We start from the raw sequence: 23,219 nt of genomic DNA on the forward strand, positions 1-23,219 counted from the left end.
CGCACCAAGTCCCGTTCTCCCATCACCCCTGTGCTCGCTGACCTACATTGGCTCCCCTTCCGGGAATGCTTCAATTTTAAAATTCTCATCATTGTTTTCAAATCCCTCCATGGCCTCACCCCTCCCTATCTCTGTAACCTCCTCCAGCCCTACAACCCTCAGGGATCTCTAAGCTCCTCCAATTCTTGCCTTGTGTGCATCCTCGATTTCAGCTGCCTCGGCCCTAAGCTCTGGAATTCAAACTGTGTGGTTATTGAGTGCACTTTCCAATAATAAATTCAAATACAAAAATGTAAATTGATCCAAAATGTTTATTTGTATATTATATAGATGCAATGAAAAATTAAAATAATTAAATAACTTTCCAGTTCTTGGACCATATTTTCAAGTTCACTTGTTTGCAATAATATGTAATGTAGAAAAAGTACAAAACTTACACAAAAGCAAACCTGAAGTATTCAACAGTGGTTATGTTTACCCATACTCATTATAGGCCACAATCTTCGACAACCTGACATACTGCTTATATCTGCACAAAGGAGCACCAATAAGTATTGCTACCATTTAGCTAGAGAACTATGCAGGGCTAAAATCAGGACAGTAAGAAAATGGGAAATTGAACTACATTCATCATACTCGTAATGATGCTTATCGGTAAGAGTGTACTTGTTAACGACAGCTGCAATCCATTTTAACCAGCACTGCCACTATTTGAATTAGCACATGTATGGGATTAAAGTCGTTAAAATAGCTAAGCTCTCATATTAAACATCATTTGTACAATTCAAAGATCAAAGAAGAAAGATGCACAAACTGGGATTTACACTTGACCCAAATAAAGAGGTATGTAAAGAACTTGGACCTGAAAAATCTTATGTATCTTGCATGTTGAATCCAAGTATGGAGAACTCCATTATGGCACTTTTTCTGCTGTCAGCACTGCTGATGCATGCTTACGAACCTAAAAGGAAACAGAGATATAGCAAACATTATTGTGAATTAAAGGTAGATCCTACATATTGACTTTTTTTAACCAAACATCTAATTGTTATAATTTGAAAGCAAGGTCATATCTTTGACTAAGTTATGATTATAACTTTTATTTTTACAATCATTATACACAAACAAGATTGCAAAAGAATGTCCCTTAATTTATCCGATATACATTCTTTCTTTTTAGATATGTGGTTGAAAAGAAAGGATAAGATCATTGCAGATCAGTTGTTGCAAACAGTTGTAGCTTTACCCTTTATTGGAAAAAATTATATTACTAATTTTGAATACAGAGGAACAAACAATAAAGAAAATACAACCTACATTTCTAAAGCACTTTACTTATACAAAGATGCTGTACAGCAGTTAATGTTGGATGGCAGGCAGGAAAGAAAACAGAAGGGGGGTAAGCCAAAGGTTTTGAGAAGTTTTTTTTTAAAAGCTGAGAGGGGAGGGGAAGTCAGAGAAACCCAAGGGGGAGTTCAAGCATGCAGGGTCATGGTGGCTGCAAGAAGAGAATCCAAAGGTGGTGCAAAAATCAATAGTAATTGGGGAAGTTGATGGAATCAAGCACAAAATTACATAAGCTGCTGGTAGGAACTAAAAAGATTGACGTTTTTAGAACGATTAAGGCACAAGAAATTTTGTCTCATCCAGGTTTTATAGCTGGACGTTGGGTGGAGAGTGTAACAGCAGCCTTTGGATCAATAAAAAAGGAGGGGTAGATCTGGGTATCATTGATGCACGTGTGGAAGTCGAGACCATGGGCTCTATTTTAGCACCCGCTATCAGGTGCGTTCCTGGCGGGGGGCTCCGAAAATCGGGGAATCCCGGAGCGGGTCGGGAGCCCGGTTCCAACCCGCCCACTTCCGGTTTCCCCACAGACACGCCGACGTGCGCACGCAGCCCCCGCATGTGGGACTCCCGCAGGCAATTAAAGCCAGCGGGGTGCCACTTGAGACTATTTACTTAGGTATTTCAGGTCATTAACAGACCTGATTAAGGGAATATGTCAGGAGGGGTGGGATTTTAAAAACAACTGGGACTGTTTCCCATACTGGGGGAAACACTCCCAGTTGAAATGGACGTGTTGCAGCTATCAGCCTGTGGCAGCTGCAAAGGTCCATTTGATTGGGGGGGAGACCCTCACTCATTGCAGGAGGCCACTCTGTCACTTGGGACAAAGTTTGGCCTCCACCACCCTCCTCCTGACCATCAAATTCACCAACTTGCACACTTACCCTGGGGTCCAGAGACATGTACCTACCTTGCGGACCCCCTCAGATGTACATCTTCCGGATGGGGGCCGCCGTAGCTGCAGTCATGACCTCCTCAGAGGGCGAACAGCATCACCAGCCTCACCGGCCATGCCGTCCACCTCTGACATGTGGAGCTCCACAACACAGTGCTGTGACACATCCACCTGCACAGCAGGAGGGAGGGCAACCGCAGAAAGAGATGCGTCGCAGGGGGCACTACCCTCGCCACAGGGTCCACAGACCGAGGCTCAGCTTCCTGGACCTCTCTGAGCAGCAGTGCACACGGAGGCTCAGAGTCACTCGACATGCAGTCGTGGACATTTGCAGCCTCCTTCATGCCAAGCTGCTCCCGGCTGGCCCGAGCACCATCTTCTTACCTGTCGCTGTCAACGTCACCACTGCCCTCAACAACTTCTCCTCCGCATCCTCCCAGGGTGCCGCCGGGGACATCGTCGACGTCTCTCAGTCGTCTGCACAAAAGAGCCCTGCAAATACACCTACACCCACTCTGCAGTGACACAATGGATGGCATCAGGTGTGGGTCTTCATTGTGATCCTCAGGAAAGGGCATTATTGCACAAACCAGACAAGATTCACAAAGACGTGGCAGTAGTGATGCCAATATAATATGTGATGTGAGTTGGTCAGAAATTAAATAGAAGTAAAAACCATGACAAACCCTCAAACACCCTTGTGCATCCCCTGCATGCTCACAACACGTTTGCCTTACGCTTTCTACTGCACATGTGATGCATGCCCTGTGGCTGCAGCACAGGTAGTGGCAGGTTGAGTGAGGCTGACCGTGAAAGAGATGCATCAGAGGGTGAGTCTGAGATAGAGCCATGAGATTGTATGAGGATTGGGTTGAGTGGTAGTGGCGGGATGAGTACTGGCGAGGTGAGTAAGTGCAGGTAAGATGAGGATGAGGTTTGAGTGGGTATGAGGGGTGATGTGACAGAGTAGTGTTGGCAGTGCAGAAGGAGATGTGGGGTGGGGGCGATGATGTGGCAGATGGAGTGTAGGGGAATGAGTAAGTGTACTCACTTTGGCTGACCTACTTAGGTCATTGCAGCGCCTCCTGCACTGTATGCAGGTGCGCGATATGTTGGTGGTGCAGGTGAACTCCTATGCCACCTCGAGTCAGGCCTTCCTGGTGGCAGAGGCAGGCCGCTTCCTCCCGCCCTCTGGGGGGGGGAAGATCTCTGTCCTCTCCCTCCTCCTCACCCCATCTAATGATACCTGGAGTGAGGCATCATTAAACTGGGAGCAGCCTTCCCCCTGGGCTGCTCCATGCTGTAATTTTTCCTATTTCTTGCAGCATCTGTCAGTGGAGGACTGCCCCTTTAAATAGGGCTCCTCCAGCTGACAGAGCTTACTGCGCATGCGCTGTCCGCCCGACGCGCAGCTCAGCAGTGGGGAACCCGGAAGACCAGGTAAGTGGATCCAATTAGGCTGCGATCGCGCGGGGGGCAGACTGATTTCGCCAATAGCCCCCTCGCTGCGAACCCGCAGCCCTGGTAACATCGAGCCCCATGCTTCGGAATGATACTGGCAAGCAGAAGCATATAAATAATGGAGAGGAAGTCACTGTAAATGAAACCCTGGGTGCAATGGAGGTGACCATGCAGGCAGAAGGAGAGAAGCATTGGAGGTAATTAAATTAGTTTATTTTGATAGTTATGAGCAGAACCAGAAGAGAGCAGTGCTACAGAAATGAATTGCAGTAGAGCAACATTGGAGGAGAATGGAGTAGTTGACAATGTCAAAAGCAGCAGGGAGGTCAGGAGGCTGAATAACATAGGATGTTATTTGTGGCTGACTAGTGCAGTCTGGTTGCTATGGGCTAGACACAAGTTGGATAGTGGGTCTTGAATAAACTGTGGTAGGAGTTTGCTGTGAAGTGCTACTGCATTCTAGGTCCTTGGAAAAAAGGGAAGCTTAGAGATGGAGGAGTAGTTCAAAAGAATGGAGCAATTTATAGTATTTTTTGAGCAGAGGTGAAAATGACAGTTTTGGGGTATGTTCTGAAGGAGGATAATAGTGAATTACAGGAAAGAAATGCAGACAAAAAAGTCTGATAGAGTTATCATTAAACAGCAAATGAGATAAATGACCAGGTAATCTGTTTTTGGTGGTGTTGGTTGAGGGAGGGATGTTGGCCAAGGCACCAGAAGCAATCTCTGCTCTTCCTTGAACCAGACCATGGGATTTTTTAAGCCCATCTCAACATCTTTGGTTTAACATTTATCTGACAATGCAGCTATCCCTCAGTACGGAAGTGGAGTGTTAGCCTAGGTTATGTGCTCAGGCAAGATTGGGGCTTAACCTTTTGACTCAGAGGCAACAGTGCTACTGACTAAGCTAATCCTTGACAAAGGGTACAGAGAGGTTGACAGTGATCCCAATTTCTTAACCTTGGCTTGAGCACTTAGGTAATGTAAGGCTCACTGCTTATACCTTCTTGGTCCCTATGCTAGCTGACATTGTCAATGGCTCTCGTTCCTCAGGCATCATCCCTCTCTTCTTCAAAACCACCATTAACTGTTTCTCAAAGAGCTCATCCTTGACCATCCATCCTCTCCAATTACCACCCATCTCCTAGCCCTCCTTTTCAAGCATGCTGTCAATTCCCAGCTCCTCGCCCTTTTCTCCAAAACTCTCTGTTCCAATCCCTCCAGTCAGCCTTCCATCCTTTTCACGGCACCGAAACAGTCCTAGCTAGTCACAATTGACATTCCTTGAGATTATGACCAGAGTGCATTATCCCTCCTTGCAATGTTTGATACGGTTGACCATACCATCCTCCTCCAATGCCTCTCCTCAGTTGTTCAGCTCCATAGGACTGTCGTTGCATAGTTTCATTCCTATCTATCCAAACACAATGTATCCTCCAGCAAACACTTCTCTTCCGTCGACTACATTATCCCCAGAGTATCCCAAGATTTATCCTCAGCTCTCTCATCTTGCTTATCTACATGCTGCCCCTTGGTGATATTATCCACAGACATGGGGGCCAGCTGTCACGTTCGTTCTGTCAGACTGCTTATCTGAGATCAAATCTTGGATGCACCACAACTTCCAACAGCTTAACATCAGGAAGATGAAACCGTATTCTTGGGACGCTGTCAGAAACTCTACTTTATTGCCACTGATTCCATCTCCCCCACAAGCCACTTTTTCAGGTTGAACCAAACCATTCATAATGTTGGTATCCTGTTCGAGCCTGAGATGAGCTTTAAACCCAATATCCTATCCATTGCCAAGACTGCTTACTTCCACCTATATAACATTGCCCACCTCCATCCTCAGAGAATTAATACTCTGTCGGAGTTAATCACTTAAGATTAGATGACTGTTTGCTGTGTCTTCAAGGTTCCTGACCAAGTCCACAGGGAAAAAAATTAAGAGGGAAAATACAAAACTGCCTTTTTTACATCAGAAGTTTAACAGGAAAGTTTTCATTTCATGTTAAACATTTCCTGAGCTATTTGTGATAGGTAATTGCTTCAGCTTTTTAAAGTCTTTTCCCAAGAAATTCAACATTGTTTTTTGTAGTAAAAAAATGGAATTATCCAATAAATTGAGTTGAGTGTCTTTTGAATTAAGAGCAGACGGTGGTTCCTGGACCCTGGAGTTTACGATTGGTGCAATAATATTGCAGGAAGTACCTGGGAGTACGTCAATGTTTACAGGGATCCTTCCCCATACAACAAAAAGTTTGAAAATCTTTGGTATAACAGATTATCTGACGTGCCTTTTTCTGTTAATAATTCACAAAAATACAATTGGTTATTTTGTGTTATGTTAACAAGATTTCAATGGTATATCCAAGTGATATTTTAATCTTTGTTGCTTTCCATTTTCTATTCTTTAATGTTGAAAAATAATATCTTAACTCTCCAGTTCGTAAAAGTAAATTAGAAAACAATGCTAAACCAAAACAATTCTGAGCTTTTTTTTTAAAAAAATGAAATTTTGACTTGTTGCATAGAACACACACTGTTTTAAGGCTAGAAAAACATTACTTACATTTTTCTCTTCCACTGATAGAAAACCATTTACTGCCACTATCTGATACTGTTTATGCTTCATACTTCCAATAAACCTACGAATCATTTTCAGATTGACTCCAGACATATCATGGCGCAATAGTTTCTGCATTTCTTGGTTGCCAGGATCAAAAATCAAAAGGCAAAGTGTTCCATTGTTCCTTTCTTCTATGCCCACAATAGTCCGACTGTGACCTTAAATTTCAAAGATTAATAAATTACTTTATTTCAAAAACAAGTTTTGCACTCCCAACACATTAGCCTCAAAACGAACTTTATCACATTGAAAACTCAAAAATTCAAATAAAACAGTTTTAAAAAGTAAAAAATTAAGCTCCTGTTCACTTGGTTACTTAAATCAATGTTCTTTATATAATTACATTTTTTCACCTTTGTTACTTTGGTACATTTTCCTGATTACTTTTCACCATCTCTCTATATATGACATGTAAGATAGCCTTGAAATTATTCACAATTATTTAGTAAAGTACTGTATCCAAATGTTACCAAAAAACTGTAGGCTGCCACACATCATAAATAACAGATAAAATGCAAGAAACACAATGAATGAGCAAACAATTTTAAGGATTAAAAATAAACTTCAAATGCTTCCTTAGGATCTGCATTGACAACTGCAAATAGTGGGTTCAGAGTTGAAAAAATTTACATGACATATATCATAGCACACATTGCTCCTATCTTTAGATCTGACTCCATGGGGGTGGGAGGAAGAAAAGTAATGGAAATTAGCACAACCTCATACAACATTGCAGTGTGAAGGGCCACGAAAGACTGTTTATCCAATCCAAATCCAAAATGGCTGTCAAATAAATATGTTTTAAAAGGGAATTGCAGCCCCTTATGGATTCATTTTATCTGACGTTTTAAGTATCATGCTATGTCTCATTATTTCTGTTTATTATTCTACCTGCAAATAAATCTATTTATTTTAGCCTGTACACATTAGAATGACAGCATGGCATTTTCTGCCTTTCAAAAGAGACAGGAGAACTCCCACATGATCTCCAGTGGATTATATATCGTAGTTACGGGTTTACTGTTAATTCAGGTAATGCTGACCAATACATGGCACATATGAGTTTGCAGGTTTCTGATTATAGTAGCCTCGGCTTGCTTATAGAAACTGCCTTTTTGCCATGATCACAAGATAGAAGTGTTAGGAGAAAGCCTGAACTGTAACAACCACTTAACCATCAACTTCAAAAAAAACTCAGCATCGGTAGGAATAAACCATATAGTCTGCAAGAAAATCGGAATGGCTGGTTAAATCTAAAGTCCGCTCAAACCTGGTGAGCATCACGTTCAGATATCATTTTGGACATTTACGTAGCATGCCAACAGATACAAGATAAAATTATGGTTCTCTGCAATGCATATTTGTACATGACCCTTCCTCACCTTATAAGTACTTGTACAAAATACAGGAAAACAAGCAGAAAACAGTGATTTCAATGCATAAACCATGATTTCTCATATTCTCTGCTATAAAAACTTGACCATCTTTATGGTTGATGGTACTACAATTGTATTACATATTGTGAAGACCCATGTAAGCACCAGATAAAAGGTCCTTCCATTTCTTCCAAAGCTTCAAACATGGTTAGCTATATAGAAGATATATTTAATAATAACCTGTAACAACAATACAAGTCAGCAACTGTAGCAGCACTTTGCCTTCCATTTCTCTTATTCCCCCCACACCTTACAGAACCATCTAGCTTTGGCCTTATATACCCAAATTCCCTCTCCCCCAGGGGTGGAAGGAGCGACAACTCCACCTTCCTGCAACCCAGACCCTCAGGATTATTACTGTATGTACGTATGTATAAAAAGGTGTAGACGTTCCTAGTTTCTTCCTGTATATCAAGTATACATCACTGTGGGCAATAAAAACTCCGACTATGACAGGTCAGTTGTGAGAACCACTAGAAGGAAGTTGGGAAATAGTAGTAATCATGTCATTTTTTTTTTACCTTGGTGCTGTAGATAGATTGGTGGCTTGTTTGTCCATATGACCCTGGGTTGTAACCGTAGTCCTGCATCCCTGCCTGAAGAATAGTATTGCCGTAGCCACTCAAACAAACGAGGATGTGTGTCTGATGGTCCAGTGGGACGGTGAAAATCAACAATTTGACACCTAGAGAACACAGATGGATTAAAGCTAAACAAAATGGTCAGTTTCAATTTATTCTGACTCTACAGGGTAAAAATGTTTACTGGGTAGATTTAATCATCAGCAGTAAATAGCATTCTTCATTTAAAATGCTTTCTATTAGTTTGATTTTTTTTCTCTTGTAATTTTCCCTCCAATTTCCCCCTTTAACCCTCTTTTCCTAAAAATAGTGACTAAAGTTGAGGTATGGTTCCACATGTACCAGGAGCCATCTTCCAAGAAGGCGGCTCACCACCACCTTCTCAAGGGCAATTAGGGATGGGCAATAAATGCTGGCCTCACCAGCGACGCCCACATCCCATGAACGAATTAAAAAAAAGTGGCCATTTATCACTTGAGTTTAGACATCGAGTGCTGGCAGCTCGACTGTCCCTGGGGAGCATCACAGTTGGGTTTATTCCTGTCCTCATCTGACATCTGGATGTGTGCTCTTCCAGCTCGAAGCTGATCAGAAATAGGAACCCTGGTGACTTTCCCCTCCCCAGGGCCAGTGAGGTCAGTTTTATCACCCCCATTGAGAACAGCTGACTCAGCGCAGATTGTGGATTGAACCTAGGATTATCTTGGTATCTACAGCACCGTAAAAATAAAACACAGTGCTATAAAGGGACCAGCTTAAACAATTCTAAGATGCCAAATGATCAAGAATTTTCAAAAAATATTTTTGAAAACTCCATACTACCCAACAAACTGAAAACACTTCCACCTCTATTAAGGGTCAGTGGTATTCAGGTGAACATAATGAGAATTTTAAAGCCAACCAAATCATTTTCAGAAAGGCAGAATTGCAAAACAGGGACAGAATGTTGTAGTTAAAAAAAAAACACAACTACGCTATTCACTGCAAAATATAACTCTTTTCTCATTACTGGCCTGTTGCAATATTCAGTGCCAATCCCCATTGTTTTAACATGCTGTACAAACACATCAAGGACATCCATTGGAGGAATGGATACGCACATTAATTCAGTTGGGGAATGGATAGTACTTTAATGGTGCTATCATACTGCAAGTACCAATTTTGATCTCTTAATCATTATAAGTGAATCTAAGTATCAGGTTTCTCTAGAATTCCAACCAACAAGCAACTGGTTGAAAAGCTAATGTTATAACCACTACTAGGTAACTTTTAAGAGATTCATTTTTTTATCAATCAAGAGTATTGTTAAATCATATACTAACTTTATTCTTAGAAAGGTCAATAAAGAGTAGATTTCTGTTGCTCCAATCCAAGCTCGAGTGCCCCGCACTTTATTTTTAAAATGGGCAGCACCTTGAGGATCAAAACCATCCTTCCATGCTTCCTCTATCATAGACTGGACTTTTGGAATGCAAGGGATTACAATGTCTAAAAGAAGGAAGAATAAGTGAAAAATCTTTACAACTGTCCATCCAAACTAAAAAAAAGGACATTTACAAGTATAATCTAAGTTAAACTGCTAACTTTCTTCATTCCACTGGTTCAGTAGGACAATGGTCAAAAATTTGACATCCAGAGGGTACAGCAAAAAGTCCAATCAAAAGCTTTATATATATATTAGTTTTTTTTTTACATACATAGACTCGCCTTCTGAGTCAGAAGATTATGGGTTTGAGTCTCACTCCAGATTTTGAGCTCATAATCTAGGTTGACACTCCAGCAGTACTGAGCGAGAGCTGCATTGTTGGAGCTGCTGTACTTTGGATGAGGTACCTGCAGGTTCTGGTGGACATTAAATATCCCACGGCACTATTTTACAGGGACATTACATGGTAAAGAAATGCTGAAACTATCCAACAGGTTTTGGGCTCTCATTGTTTTCTAATCAATCCAAATGGCTACCTCATTTTTCCAGAATCTATACTAGTGCGACAGTCCAATGCATGATTTAAAGAATGTGAAAAGCTGATTCAAGTCTTTGACATACATTTGATAGATTACAGTTCTTTACTATTTAGCATTTTATAATAATGCAATGGTCTCCTGAAATATATAATTACCACAATATTACATAAGACCAACAAGGAAAACATAGGAAAAGCACAATTGTGATCTTGGATTACCGAGTTACAAAGAAATGCTATGGGAGCCTGCTTTGCAAAGAAAGTGCATCTTCCTACCTGCTATCACTTTCCCATCCTACCAACAATAATGTTTTTATGTAATAATATCTGTACCGTGTAAATCACACTTATACTGTTCCATCTTCGTAAGTGAGGAAAGAAGCATTTGAAAGTTTCGGTATCCACATCCCCAGCCTTTGTCTCCTACAGAGGCATGATAGTGATCTGTTTCTGCACACAGAAACACGTGCCTTATTTCTGTACCATTTTTCTGATAATACTCATTTAGTGTCCTCATTAGACCTATGAAACAAGAACACAGTTCAATAAGTACAAAGGAATGGAGCTCAGTTCTTATGCTAGATTAGATCAATTGTTTTTAGTAGAAATTAATACAGCATTTAAAGCAATTTTGAATCTATTAATAACTTGAAATTCAACCTGAAATTCAGCAATGCATTTCCCAAAATAGTTTTGTCTGTGATTACACAGTTAAGGGAACTGCAATGAACTTCTTTTCAAGCACTGGCTAAATTTCAAGTTATAACTAAATTCAAAATTACATTAACCCTATATATAAATATTTTCTATTAAAAACAATATGTGGCAGTTAAAGCTATAGAAATTCTCATCTAGCTCCTATTAGGTACCAGCAATAGCTCAGTGGTAGCATTCTCACCCGAGTCAGAAAGTTGTGGGTTCAAATCTCACTCCAGAGACTTGAGCACAAAATCTAGGCTGACACTTCAGTGCAGCACTGAGGGAGTCTTTTGGATGAAACCTTAAACTGAGGCCCCATCTGCCCTATCAGGTGGACGTAAAAGATCTCATGGTACTATCGTGAAGAAAGTTAGGGGGTTCGCCACACTGTCCTGGTCAATATTTATCCCTCAACCAACATCACTAGAAACAGCTTATCTGGTTATCATATTGCTGTTTGTGGGACCTTGCTACAGGCAAATTTGCTGCCATGTTTCCTACAACAGTAACTACATTCAAAAGTATTTAATTGGCTGTAAAGCACTTTGGAACTTCCCGAGGTTGTGAAAGCCTTTCTTATAAATGCAAGTCTTTCTTTCTTATTAACCATAGACAACACTATGATAATGTACACACAAGTTCTATTGTGATAACAGTTTATCTCAACCTAATGTGTAGTGTGTAGTCTAATTTTCTGTTTTAGTATTTTGCCTTTAGTTTTAATAAACATGGAAAACTGTAAAGAATATTGTCTTTGAATAAAAAAAGATGAAAATTATCAAGTAGATTAGAAAGATAGACTGAATTTCTTAAAACACAGGATCTGCATTAGAAACTAATCTGCTTCATTGCTGCAGGGGCCTCTCGAATATCAGTCATGAAGCAAGACTCTGCTTAGGATTTAAGACCATTCAATTCAAAGCAAATTAAATATTTATTAACCAAGAACCAATCGTACCTGAAGTCCTAGTTCTGCCATCATCTTCTCCCACTGCTAATGTCTCCATTACTTCTGCTCTCCTTCGATGATACTCTGCAGGATTCATCTGACCTCGTGCTACAGCCCTCTCCATGTTGTGCATTGTCTGTTGTTTGTATCCTCCACGATTATCTAACCCATACTGCCTCTGGAGGGAGGAAAAAAAAACATTTTAAATAATTAAAAAATTCCAGTTGGGTACAAGCCCTGACTGGAAATGGGGGTTGCAGGAATAGCAACCATCCAATATACATTTCCAGGGTCAACTTCATTTAAATACTATGGTGTGGTTAATAATTATTGTCGCTATATATGCGCACTGGCAGATCTTCTGTGATGTTGCTCACAGTAGCTCAGAGGATATGATGCTTTACACAATGTGTGACAGGAAAATGTGACCGGGAAAAGTGTTACAGTAAGCAAGTGTGACACAAGGAATATACATTATACTCAAGATTTTTAATATACATTACTAGCAGGTCTCCTGTGGAGTTGCTCGTGGTGACTCTGAGAATATGCCATTTTGAAACAATCAACAAAGTGCGGTGTGGAAAATGTTACCAGAAGTAAGCAGAACACTTACAGGAAATTACTTAATATATTATATTCAGATATGAATGGAAAAAATAATCAAAGAGCAAGTCTGATTAGAGCTAGTCAACCTTTCTCCAATAAGCTCCCACTTCTTTCTGAGGTACTAAAAGTCAAGAAGAATATCCTGTTCTGGTTATAAACACACCTTCCCCCAACCGTTGTGCAATGTCCAAAGGTCTGCTGTTCCATAATTTACTCATCACCCAATGATCTAGTAAATTATTAACTAAAGTAAAATATATGGGGTATTTACTCTCAACCCTGTGTAATCTTTAATTCCTATCGTCATAACCTTTAGTATGACCAAAATGTTTTCAAAAGCTGCTAGAACTTTGTGAATAGTTAATATTATTTTGTTATTGAAATCTATCTATATTTTATTAAAAGTCATGGCCTAGAAATTTGTTCTCGCAAGTCTGTTTTATGCCTGTATCTAATATGGTGGACGGCATGCGCATTTCACACTCGAAGTGCTTTGCCTGCCATACTGCTAAAGGCTCCTGTATAGGTGCCCAGGGCATGCACCTGAAACAGGCATTAGGCCCTTTGCATATGCAAATAGGGATCCCAATGCTTGTTTCAGGCCCACTTTGCAAAATTAATGCTGCAGTCAATTTCTTCATGCACTTGGCAGCCAAACCAGCAGTCCTTAAAGAGATTGCTGGAACCTGTCACCAGAAATTTCTATGAATGCTTATAAGAACAACTTTTAACAGTTCTTAAGTTGTTGGCAAAAATGTTTGTGGAGTTGAAGAATTTAAGATTGCATCCCAGAAAAAAAAGTTTGTTGCAATGTTATTTGCAGAGTAGATTTGTATTTCTCTTCTTCCTCCTCCATTCCTCTCTTCCACTCCCCCTCATTCTTCCCCATCTCTGCTCCAACCTCTTATCCTCATATCTCCCCTCTCCTCCTTTCCCTCTCTTTTGCTCCTGTCATTCCCCTTCCATCTCCCTTGCCTCTCTCTCTCTCTACTCCCTTTCCCCTCTCTTCCCCTCCTCCCTCTAGCTCTGTCTCTATCCCTCTGTCTTCCCCTTCTCCCTCCCTTTTCCTCTTCCTCCCCCATTCTGTACTCCTATTCTCCTCCCAATCTCTGCTCAGGTTAAGCTTACTATACTGATACTGATTGCAGCAGTGCAGCCACTTCCTCTGGGCTTTAACTCTACTCCAATATCCTTGGTCAATCTTCAATTCCTACCCTGCCTTTCCCTGACCTTTGACCTGTTTGCTATGCTCTATCTTCTCCCTTTCTACTCCTCCTGCTCTCTCTCTTCCCCCGCCAGCCTCAAATCCTATTCTACCTCCTTGGCTCAGTGGTAGCACTCTCGCCTCTTGAATCAGATGGTCAAGTCCCACTCCAGAAACTTGTGCACATAATCTAGGTTAGCGCTTCAGTGCAGTACTGAGGAAGTGCTGCACTGTTGGAGGTGCCATCTTTTGGATGAGACCTTAAAACAAGGCTCCGTGTGCCCTCTCAGGTGGATGTAAAAGATCCCACGGCACTATTCAAAGAAGAGCAGGAGAGTCCTCCCGGTGACTTAACCAACATTTATCCTTCAACCAACACCTAAAACAGATTATCTGGTCATTTATTTCTTGCTGTTTGCGGGACCTTGCTGTGCACAAATCGGCGAACGGAGTGACTGCACTTCAAAAGTATTTTGTTGGCTGTAAAGTGCTTTGGGGTGTCCTGATGTCGTGAAAGGCACTATATTAATGCAAGTCTTTCTTTTTCTCTAACCCCACTCTGCCTTCTCCCTCCTTATCCACACCACCCCCTCTTCCTGCTTTACCTTCCCCCTTACCACCCTGGCAGCCCTTACATTTCTTGCTAACACAAGGAGGAAAAAGGACACACATGGAGCAATCAATCCAGTTAGATCTGGGAAGGGAGCCTGGCCTAGCGAGGGGAAATTCATTCACCTTGTACTCAGAACTGGTCAGAACGAGAAGGCGCCGAAAAAAAGTTAAGTCAGCCCGCTAACAGGAATAGTGTGGTGTATTTTTATTACTTTTCTTGTTAACTAGGTCGGAAATGAAGTAAGTTATGGTGATATTTGGTTATATCTGTTACTTTTTACGTTGTCTGTAAAATAAAGCAGCTTAATGATCTGTATCAAGCTTCATCTCATTAAGGTATTTTCAGTCCACCCAATAAAGATTGGTGAAGTGCACGTGTGGGCACATGTGAAAGACAGGCGGTCAGATCACAATGGGGTCCTATTGTTATACCCCCAGGTTGTGCTATTATATTAGATATTGGGCAGAACGGGCACAGTCCTAAAAGCAAGATGCTCGGACTGCTTATGGAATGGATCTGCACTGCTGTACCCAAGAGGGTATCGAAAGCAGAACTGAAGATAGAGCTAGTGGTAACCCATTTAAATTGAGAAAGCAGGTAATGAAATTGGACGTTCAAAAGTTTTACTTTTCTTAGAGGGAGATTGACCTGTGGACAGGATTGCAGAGATGATAGTGAGAACTGACTCCTTGCAGTCCTTCAAGAAGGCATTAGACATGACCCAACCTGAACAACATTCTCTAAATAACTTATGTATCTCTGGCCTTTGTAAGCCGAATCAAACTTCATAGCATGGAGTGCGGCCAACACAGAGTGATCTGCTGAGAGTTTGGTGAGTGTGGGAGTTCGGTGAAGTGGGGGAAGGAGGTGCTGCTTTGCATTGCTTTTCCTAACTTTTTCCACAGAGCGGCGGCGGGCCTGAGCGGCAGAAGACTGAGATTGGGGAATAAGCAGCAGCAGAACTGCAACAAGAGAAAACTACTGTGTGACGTCACCGGTGAGGCAGGAGAGTCAGAGAGGTGAGCACAGTATAAAAGGAGAGACCGAGAGCGGGAGGAGAGTCTGAAAGTCTAAGGCAAGACATGGCAGCAGAGCTCGCACCCATGATATGCTCCTCCTGCACTATGTGGGAAGTCATCGACACTACCAGTGTCCCTGGCGACCATGTGTGCAGGAAGTGTGTCCAGCTGCAGCTACTGGCGAACCGTATTTTGGAGCTGGAGCTGCGGGTGGATTCACTGTGGAGCATCCGCGAAGCCGAGACTATTGTGGATAGCACGTTCAGTGAGGTGGTCACACCGCAGGTAAAGATTACGCAGGCAGAAAGGAAATGGGTGACCGCCAGGCAGAGTAAAAGGACTAGGCAGATAGAGCAGGAGTCCCCTGGGGCCATCTCCCTCTCAAACAGATATTCTGCTTTGGATACTGTTGGGGGAGATGGCTTATCAGGGGAAAGCAGCAAGAGCCAAGTTCGGGGCACCACGGGTGGCTCTGCTGCACAGGAGGGGAGGAAGAAGAGTGGCAGGGCTATAGTGATAGGGGATTCAATTGTAAGGGGAACAAATAGGCGTTTCTGTGGCCGCAAACGTGACTCCAGGATGGTATGTTGCCTCCCTGGTGCTAGGGTCAAGGATGTCACGGAACGGCTGCAGGGCATTCTGGAGGGGGAGGGTGAACAGCCAGTAGTCGTGGTCCATATTGGTACCAACGACACAAGTAAAAAAAGGGATGAGGTCCTGCAAGGTGAATTTAAGGAGTTAGGAGATAAATTAAAAAGCAGGACTTCAAAGGTAGTGATCTCAGGATTACTACCGGTGCCACGTGCTAGTGAGTATAGGAACAGGAGAATAGACCGGATGAATGTGTGGCTGCAGGGATGGTGTAGGAGGGAGGGATTTAGATTCCTGGGACATTGGGACCGGTTCTGGGGAAGGTGGGACCTGTACAAGCGTGACGGGTTACACCCGAGCAGGACCGGGACCAATGTCCCAGGAATGATCGGTTCTGGGGAAGGTGGGACCTGTACAAGCAGGACGGGTTACACTCGAGCAGGACCGGGACCAATGTCCTCGCGGGGGTGTTTGCTAGTGCTGTTGGGGAAGGTTTAAACTAGAGTGGCAGTGGGATGGGAACCTGAGCGGGGAGTCAGAAGGGAGTAAAGTTGAGAGCAGCAAGAGAGGGGAAGACCCAGGGGAAATTTACAATACAAATAGAACAAACAGTTGTTCAAGAACAAGTGAAAGGGAAAAGCGTAGAGCAGCAGAAAGAAAGTGTACTTTAGGCACTACAGATAAAGTAAAAACTAGAAGGCGTAAGGCGATTAACCCAGCATCAAAGCTGAAGGTCAGGCTAGGGTGTGTGGCCCAACTAAGAGTTCTATATACAAATGCACGGAGCATAAGGAATAAATTAAATGAACTACAGGTTCAAATTCAAATTGGAGGGTATGACATGATAGCTATTACGGAGACAGGGCTGCAGGATGGTCAGGATTGGGATCTAAATATACCAGGTTATAAGGTTTACAGGAGAGATAGGGAAAATGGAAGAGGGGGAGGAGTAGCCTTAATGATTAGAGATGAATACACTTCAATGATAAAGGAGGATATAACGAGAGGTAAGCAGCCAACAGAGACCTTATGGGTTGAATTGAGAAATAGGAAAGGATCCAAGACTATAGTGGGAGTTGTATATTGGAGCCCTGGCAGCAGCTCTGAAGTGCTAGATTGTATAAATGCAGAGATTAGACAAGCGTGTAACAAAGGCATAGTGGTCTTAATGGGGGACTTTAACCTTCACATAGATTGGGAAAAGCAGACTAGCAACTGTCAGAAAGGTAGCGAATTTCTTGAGTGTGTCCGGGATAGTTTTCTGCAGCAGTATGTCCTAGAGGCAACAAGGGGCAAGCCATACTAGATTTAGTAATGAGTAATGAACCAGATTTCGGTAACGGCTTAACTGTGCGTGAACATCTATCCAATAGTGATCATAACATGATCGAGTTCAATGTAGTGTTTGAAAGGGAAAAAAGTGAATCAACTGCTAAGATTCTAGACTTGGGTAAGGCTGACTTCAATGGGATGAGACAGAGACTGTCCACAGTAAACTGGACAAATCTGTTAATGGGTAAAACGACTGATGATCAGTGGGAAATGTTTAAAGAAACATTTAACGTGATACAGAATCAGTTTATACCCCTGAGGGGCAAGAACTCTACTTGCCAAAAAAAACAGCCATGGACAACTAAAGAGGTAAGGGACAGTATAAGATATAAGGAAAGGGCATGCAGAAAGGCAAAAAATGGCACAGATCCTGGCGAATGGGAAAGATACAAAGATCAACAAAGGGTCACAAAACAGATAGTTAGAGCTACAAAAAGAGAGTATGAAAAGAAACTCGCAATGGATATCAAAACCAATATGAAGAACTTTTATAGTTATATTGGGAAAAAGAGGGTGGTCAGGAGCAGTGTTGCCCCCATAAAAACGGAAAGTGGGGATATTGTCATTGACAATGGGGAAATGGTGGACATGTTGAACAATTACTTTGCGTCAGTATTTACAGTAGAAAAAGAGGATAGCATGCCGGAAATCCCAAGAAAACTAATATCGAATCGGGAACAGGGGCTCGATAAAATTAACATAAGTAAAGCAACAGTAATGAAGAAAATAATAGCACTAAAGAGTGACAAATCCTCAGGACCAGATGGTTTCCATCCCAGGGTTTTAAAGGAAGTAGGTGAGCACATTGCGGATGCCCTAACTATAATCTTTCAAAGTTCTCTAGATTCAGGAACTGTCCCTCTAGATTGGAAAATTGCACGTCACTCCGCTTTTTAAGAAAGGAGAGAGAGGGAAAACGGTGAATATTATAGACCAGTTAGCCTAACATCTGTTGTGGGGAAAATGCTGGAGTCTATAATTAAGGATAGGGTGACTGAACACCTCGAGAATTTTCAGTTAATCAGAGAGAGCCAGCATGGATTTGTGAAAGGTAGGTTGTGCCTGACAAACCAGATTGAATTTTTTGAAGAGGTGACTAAAGTAGTGGACAGGGGAATGTCAATGGATGTTATTTATATTGACTTCCAGAAGGCATTTGATAAGGTCCCACATAAGAGACTGCTAGCTAAGATAGAAGCCCATGGAATCGATGGAAAAGTAAGGACTTGGTTAGGAAGTTGGCTGAGAGAAAGGCGACAGAGAGTAGGGATAATGGGTAGGTACTCACATTGGCAGGATGTGACTAGTGGAGTCCCGCAGGGATCTGTCTTGGGACCTCAATTATTCACAATATTTATTAACGACTTAGATGAAGGCATAGAAAGTCTCATATCTACGTTTGCCGATGACACAAAGATTGGTGGCATTGTAAGCAGTGTAGATGAAAACATAAAATTACAAAGCGATATTGATAGATTAGGTTAATGGGCAAAACTGTGGCAAATGGAATTCAATGTAGACAAATGTGAGGTCATCCACTTTGGATCAAAAAAGGATAGATCAGGGTACTTTCTAAATGGTAAAAAGTTAAAAACAGTGGATGTCCAAAGGGACTTGGGGGTTCAGATACATAGATCATTGAAGTGTCATGAACAGGTTCAGAAAATAATCAAGAAGGCTAACGGAATGCTAGCCTTTATATCCAGAGGACTGGAGTACAAGGGGGCAGAAGTTATGCTGCAGCTATACAAAACCCTGCTTAGGCCGCACCTGGAGTACCGTGAGCAGTTCTGGGCACCGCACCTTCGGAAGGACATATTGGCCTTGGAGGGAGTGCAGTGTAGGTTTACTAGAATGATACCCGGACTTCAAGGGTTAAGTTACGAGGAGAGACTACACAAATTGGGTTGTATTCTCTAGACTTTTGAAGGTTAAGGGGTAGTTTGATCAAAGTTTATAAGATATTGAGGGGAACAGATAGGTTGGATAGAGAGAAACTATTTCTGCTGGTTGGGGATTTTAGGAGTGGGGGCAGAGTCCAAAAATTAGAGCCAGACCTTTCAGGAGCGAGATTAGAAAACATTTCTACACACAAAGGGTGGTAGAAGTTTGGAACTCTCTTCCGCAAACGGCAATTGATACTAGCTCAATTGCTAAATTTAAATCTGAGATAGATAGCTTTTTGGCAACCAAAGGTATTAAGGGATATGGGCCAAAGGCAGGTATATGGAGTTAGATCACAGATCAGCCATGATCTTATCAAATAGCGGAGCAGGCACGAGGGGCTGAATGGCCTACTCCTGTTCCTATGTTCCTAGCAGGATCATTATAGCCATCATGCCTTTGCAAGTTCAGGTCATTTATCTTGACCAGATGCTAACTCACCAACTGGCAGGTGGGCATAGTGCTTAGAAGCAGGGAAGAAAGTCATCTACTGCAACAGGCAATGTCATAACATTAGCTGAAACAAAATCGATTCAAGGCCAAATAGGTCAAGATTTCAAAATCTTAATCATATACATGAATCAGCAAATTTTAAAAACATTAAAAATAAATTGATAAACTTGGAGACAGCACTATCATATATAGCCGTATATTTTCAAAAGCTGGAAAAATTCAAACGAATTGAACAATGACAAGTGAGGACATATGTAAAGTTTTCTGCAAAAACCTGAAGTTTTTGAAATTCCTCCCGCTCTCTCTTTGTTTCAAAAGACCTTTGTTGTCTTTCCTCTTCTTCCTGTAGTCTTTGGGCAAATTGACGATCAGCCAGGGCAAATTCTAGAGGCAAATCAGTAGAAGAAACAGTCACAACACAAATATTAAATGTATGTCCAAAAAAATATAGGGAATCTTACAACACCAGGTTATAGTCCAACAATTTTATTTTAAAATCACAAGCTTTCGGAGATTATCTCCTTCATCAGGTGAGTAGTGAGATTCTCAAATCGCATATCTTATATTTGGCTGGGACACCATCACACCAATCAAAGGTGTCGTTGGTGTTCAGACAGGTTAGCCACGGAAAACAGTAGGTCCCAGTATGCCGAATACACATTGTGTCAAATTACACAGACAGAGAGAAAGAGACCCGAAAGGCAGAGAGAGAGAGAGAGAGAATTTCCAGTTGTATTAAAAACAGAGAACTTTTTTTTCCCCCTTGCTGGTGGGGTTACGTGTAGCGTGACATGAACCCAAGATCCCGGTTGAGGTCGTCCTCATGGGTGCGGAACTTGGCTATCAATTTCTGCTCGACGATTTTGCGTTGTCGTGTGTCTCGAAGGCAGCCTTGGAGAACGCTTACCCGAAGATCGGTGGCTGAATGTCCTTGACTGCTAAAGTGTTCCCCGACTGGGAGGGAACCCTCCTGTCTGACGATTGTTGCGCGGTGTCCGTTCATCCGTTGTCGCAGTGTCTGCATGGTCTCGGCAATGTACCATGCTCTGGGGCATCCTTTCCTGCAACGTATGAGGTAGACAATGTTGGCCGAGTCACAGGAGTATGAACCATGTACCCAGCTTTCAGGAGAACAGCGTCCACGACACCACACGACCCTGCCACGGCAACCTCCGCAAGACATGCCAGATCATCGACACAGATACCACCATCACACGAGAGGACACCACCCACCAGGTACATGGTTCATACTCCTGTGATTCAGCCAACATTGTCTACCTCATACATTGCAGGAAAGGATGCCCCGGAGCATGGTACGTTGGCGAGACCATGCAGACACTGCGACAACGGATGAACGGACACCGCGCAACAATCGCCAGACAGGAGGGTTCCCTCCCAGTCGGGAAACACTTTAGCAGTCAAGGACATTCAGCCACCGATCTTCGGGTAAGTGTTCTCCAAGGCTGCCTTCGAGACACACGACAACGTAAAATCGTCGAGCAGAAATTGATAGCCAAGTTCCGCACCCATGAGGACGGCCTCAACCGGGATCTTGGGTTCATGTCACGCTACACGTAACCCCACCAGCAAGGGGGAAAAAAAAGTTCTCTGTTTTTAATACAACTGGAAATTCTCTCTCTCTCTCTGCCTTTCGGGTCTCTTTCTCTCTGTCTGTGTAATTTGACACAATGTGTATTCGGCATACTGGGACCTACTGTTTTCCGTGGCTAACCTGTCTGAACACCAATGACACCTTTGATTGGTGTGATGGTGTCCCAGCCAAATATAAGATATGCGATTTGAGAACCTCACTACTCACCTGATGAAGGAGATAATCTCCGAAAGCTTGTGATTTTAAAATAAAATTGTTGGACTATAACCTGGTGTTGTAAGATTCCTTACATTTGTCCACCCCAGTCCATCACCGGCATCTCCACATCAAAAAAATATAAGCAAAAAAGTAAAACCAGATTATTTTAACATCCTGTATTAAAATAATCTGGTTTTACATATATACTAGCAGATAATCCATTAAATTGCTCCTATAATTCAGAGGATATGCTGTTTTATAACAGGAGCATTGTGCATATAGTGTACAATATATCATAAAGTCACTCAAAATGCTTTTTCCTGCCCTCACATACTATTACCATAGCTTGAAAATTTCTATTCAGATAAACTGCTCCTTCAAACACTGAAATATGCTTCTACCAAAACAAGGAGGAGATCATTCCATACAGTCACAAAGAAGTCACAAAACTAACACCCAAAAATTGGCAATTATTTGAGCAGAAACAGACCAGATCTGCTTCTAATCAGATCAGTTATGGTTACTGACCTTTCTGCCTCATTTTCCTGTTGAACACCAGGCAAACACCCATTTGGGGAGACATGCAGAAGAAATGGGTCTTATGCCTTGTGGTAGAGGGAATGAGGTGGGGGGGGGGGGGGGGTGGGGAAATGTGCCAGGGGTTTAAATAATCAGTCTTCGTGATGGATAGAATGTGGGACTTGAAGCTCAGCTCTGGATTGATTAGGACACCAATGATCTGCAAGATCTGATTCAGCTTGAGTGAGTGGTTGGGGAGGAGGATAGAGGCATCGGCAAGAGAGTAGAGTTAATTGCAGAGGCCAAAAATGATGGCTTTAGTCTTCTTGATGTTTATTTGAAGGAAATAGTGACTCATCCACAACTTGATGTCAGGCCTGTCCGATATCACAGAGGTAGTTGTGCGGTCAAGGAAAGTGGTGGAGGAAGTGTAGAGTTGGGCTTTACCAGCGTACATATGAAAACTGGCCCATGCCACTGAGGAGTGTCACGTAGATGAGGAAGTGGTAAGAGGGGGTCAAAAATAAATCCTTGAGGGACTCTGGAGGAGACAGTGATGGGGCAGGAGAAGCCATTGGAGATGCACTAGCTGCGTACAGACAGGTAGGACTGGAACTACAAGGGTAGTCCCATGGAGCTGGACAATGCAGCAGAATCAAGAGTCTATCTTTTAAATGCTACAGAGAGGTTGAGAAGGACAAGGAGGGATAATTTCCTGTGTTAAGGTCACAAAAGATGTAATTCTTGATTTTGGCCAGGGGATTCTCAATACTTTTAACAGGGCAGAAGCTGGACTGAAGGGATTTGAACAGAGGTATTGGGACAGATGGGCATAGAGCTAGAAGACAATGGCACATTTAAATATCTTATATGGGAAAGGGATGTTAGAGGTGGGGGAAGATGAATGGGTTGAAGGTGAGCTTTTTGAAGGGGAGAGTGATGATGGCAGTTTTGAATGGGAGGGGGGTGGTGCCTGAGCAAAGGTTGCCATTAATATCAGCAAGCATGGTGCCAGGAGGGGTAGTTGAGTAGTCAGCATGTTGATTGGGAGCAGATCAAGGGAGCATGAGGTAGGTATAATTGAAACAGATGAGCTTGCAGAGGACGGGGTAAGAGATTTGAGGAAGTGGTTCATCATGGAGTAAAGGAGCTATGGGTTAT

General features: G+C 42.4%; 1 protein-coding gene across 3 annotated transcripts in view; it reads right to left on the reverse strand.

Moving 5' to 3' along the window:
- Positions 1-293: 293 nt before the first annotated feature.
- zufsp (zinc finger containing ubiquitin peptidase 1) overlaps positions 294-23,219 on the reverse strand; it is a 28,476-nt gene continuing 5,550 nt past the window's right edge. For all 3 annotated transcript variants that reach the window (XM_067984725.1, XM_067984724.1, XM_067984723.1), the window contains exons 4-10: positions 20,004-20,113; positions 11,977-12,145; positions 10,653-10,841; positions 9,678-9,843; positions 8,296-8,459; positions 6,282-6,496; positions 294-961 (exon numbers count right to left, since the gene is read on the reverse strand). In XM_067984725.1, the coding sequence (XP_067840826.1) occupies positions 914-961; positions 6,282-6,496; positions 8,296-8,459; positions 9,678-9,843; positions 10,653-10,841; positions 11,977-12,145; positions 20,004-20,113 (1,061 nt within the window). In that variant the 3' untranslated portion in view covers positions 294-913. The remainder of the gene's footprint in view (positions 962-6,281; positions 6,497-8,295; positions 8,460-9,677; positions 9,844-10,652; positions 10,842-11,976; positions 12,146-20,003; positions 20,114-23,219) is intronic.

Source organism: Heptranchias perlo, chromosome 5, assembly GCF_035084215.1.
Source record: "Heptranchias perlo isolate sHepPer1 chromosome 5, sHepPer1.hap1, whole genome shotgun sequence".
NCBI lineage: Eukaryota > Metazoa > Chordata > Chondrichthyes > Hexanchiformes > Hexanchidae > Heptranchias > Heptranchias perlo.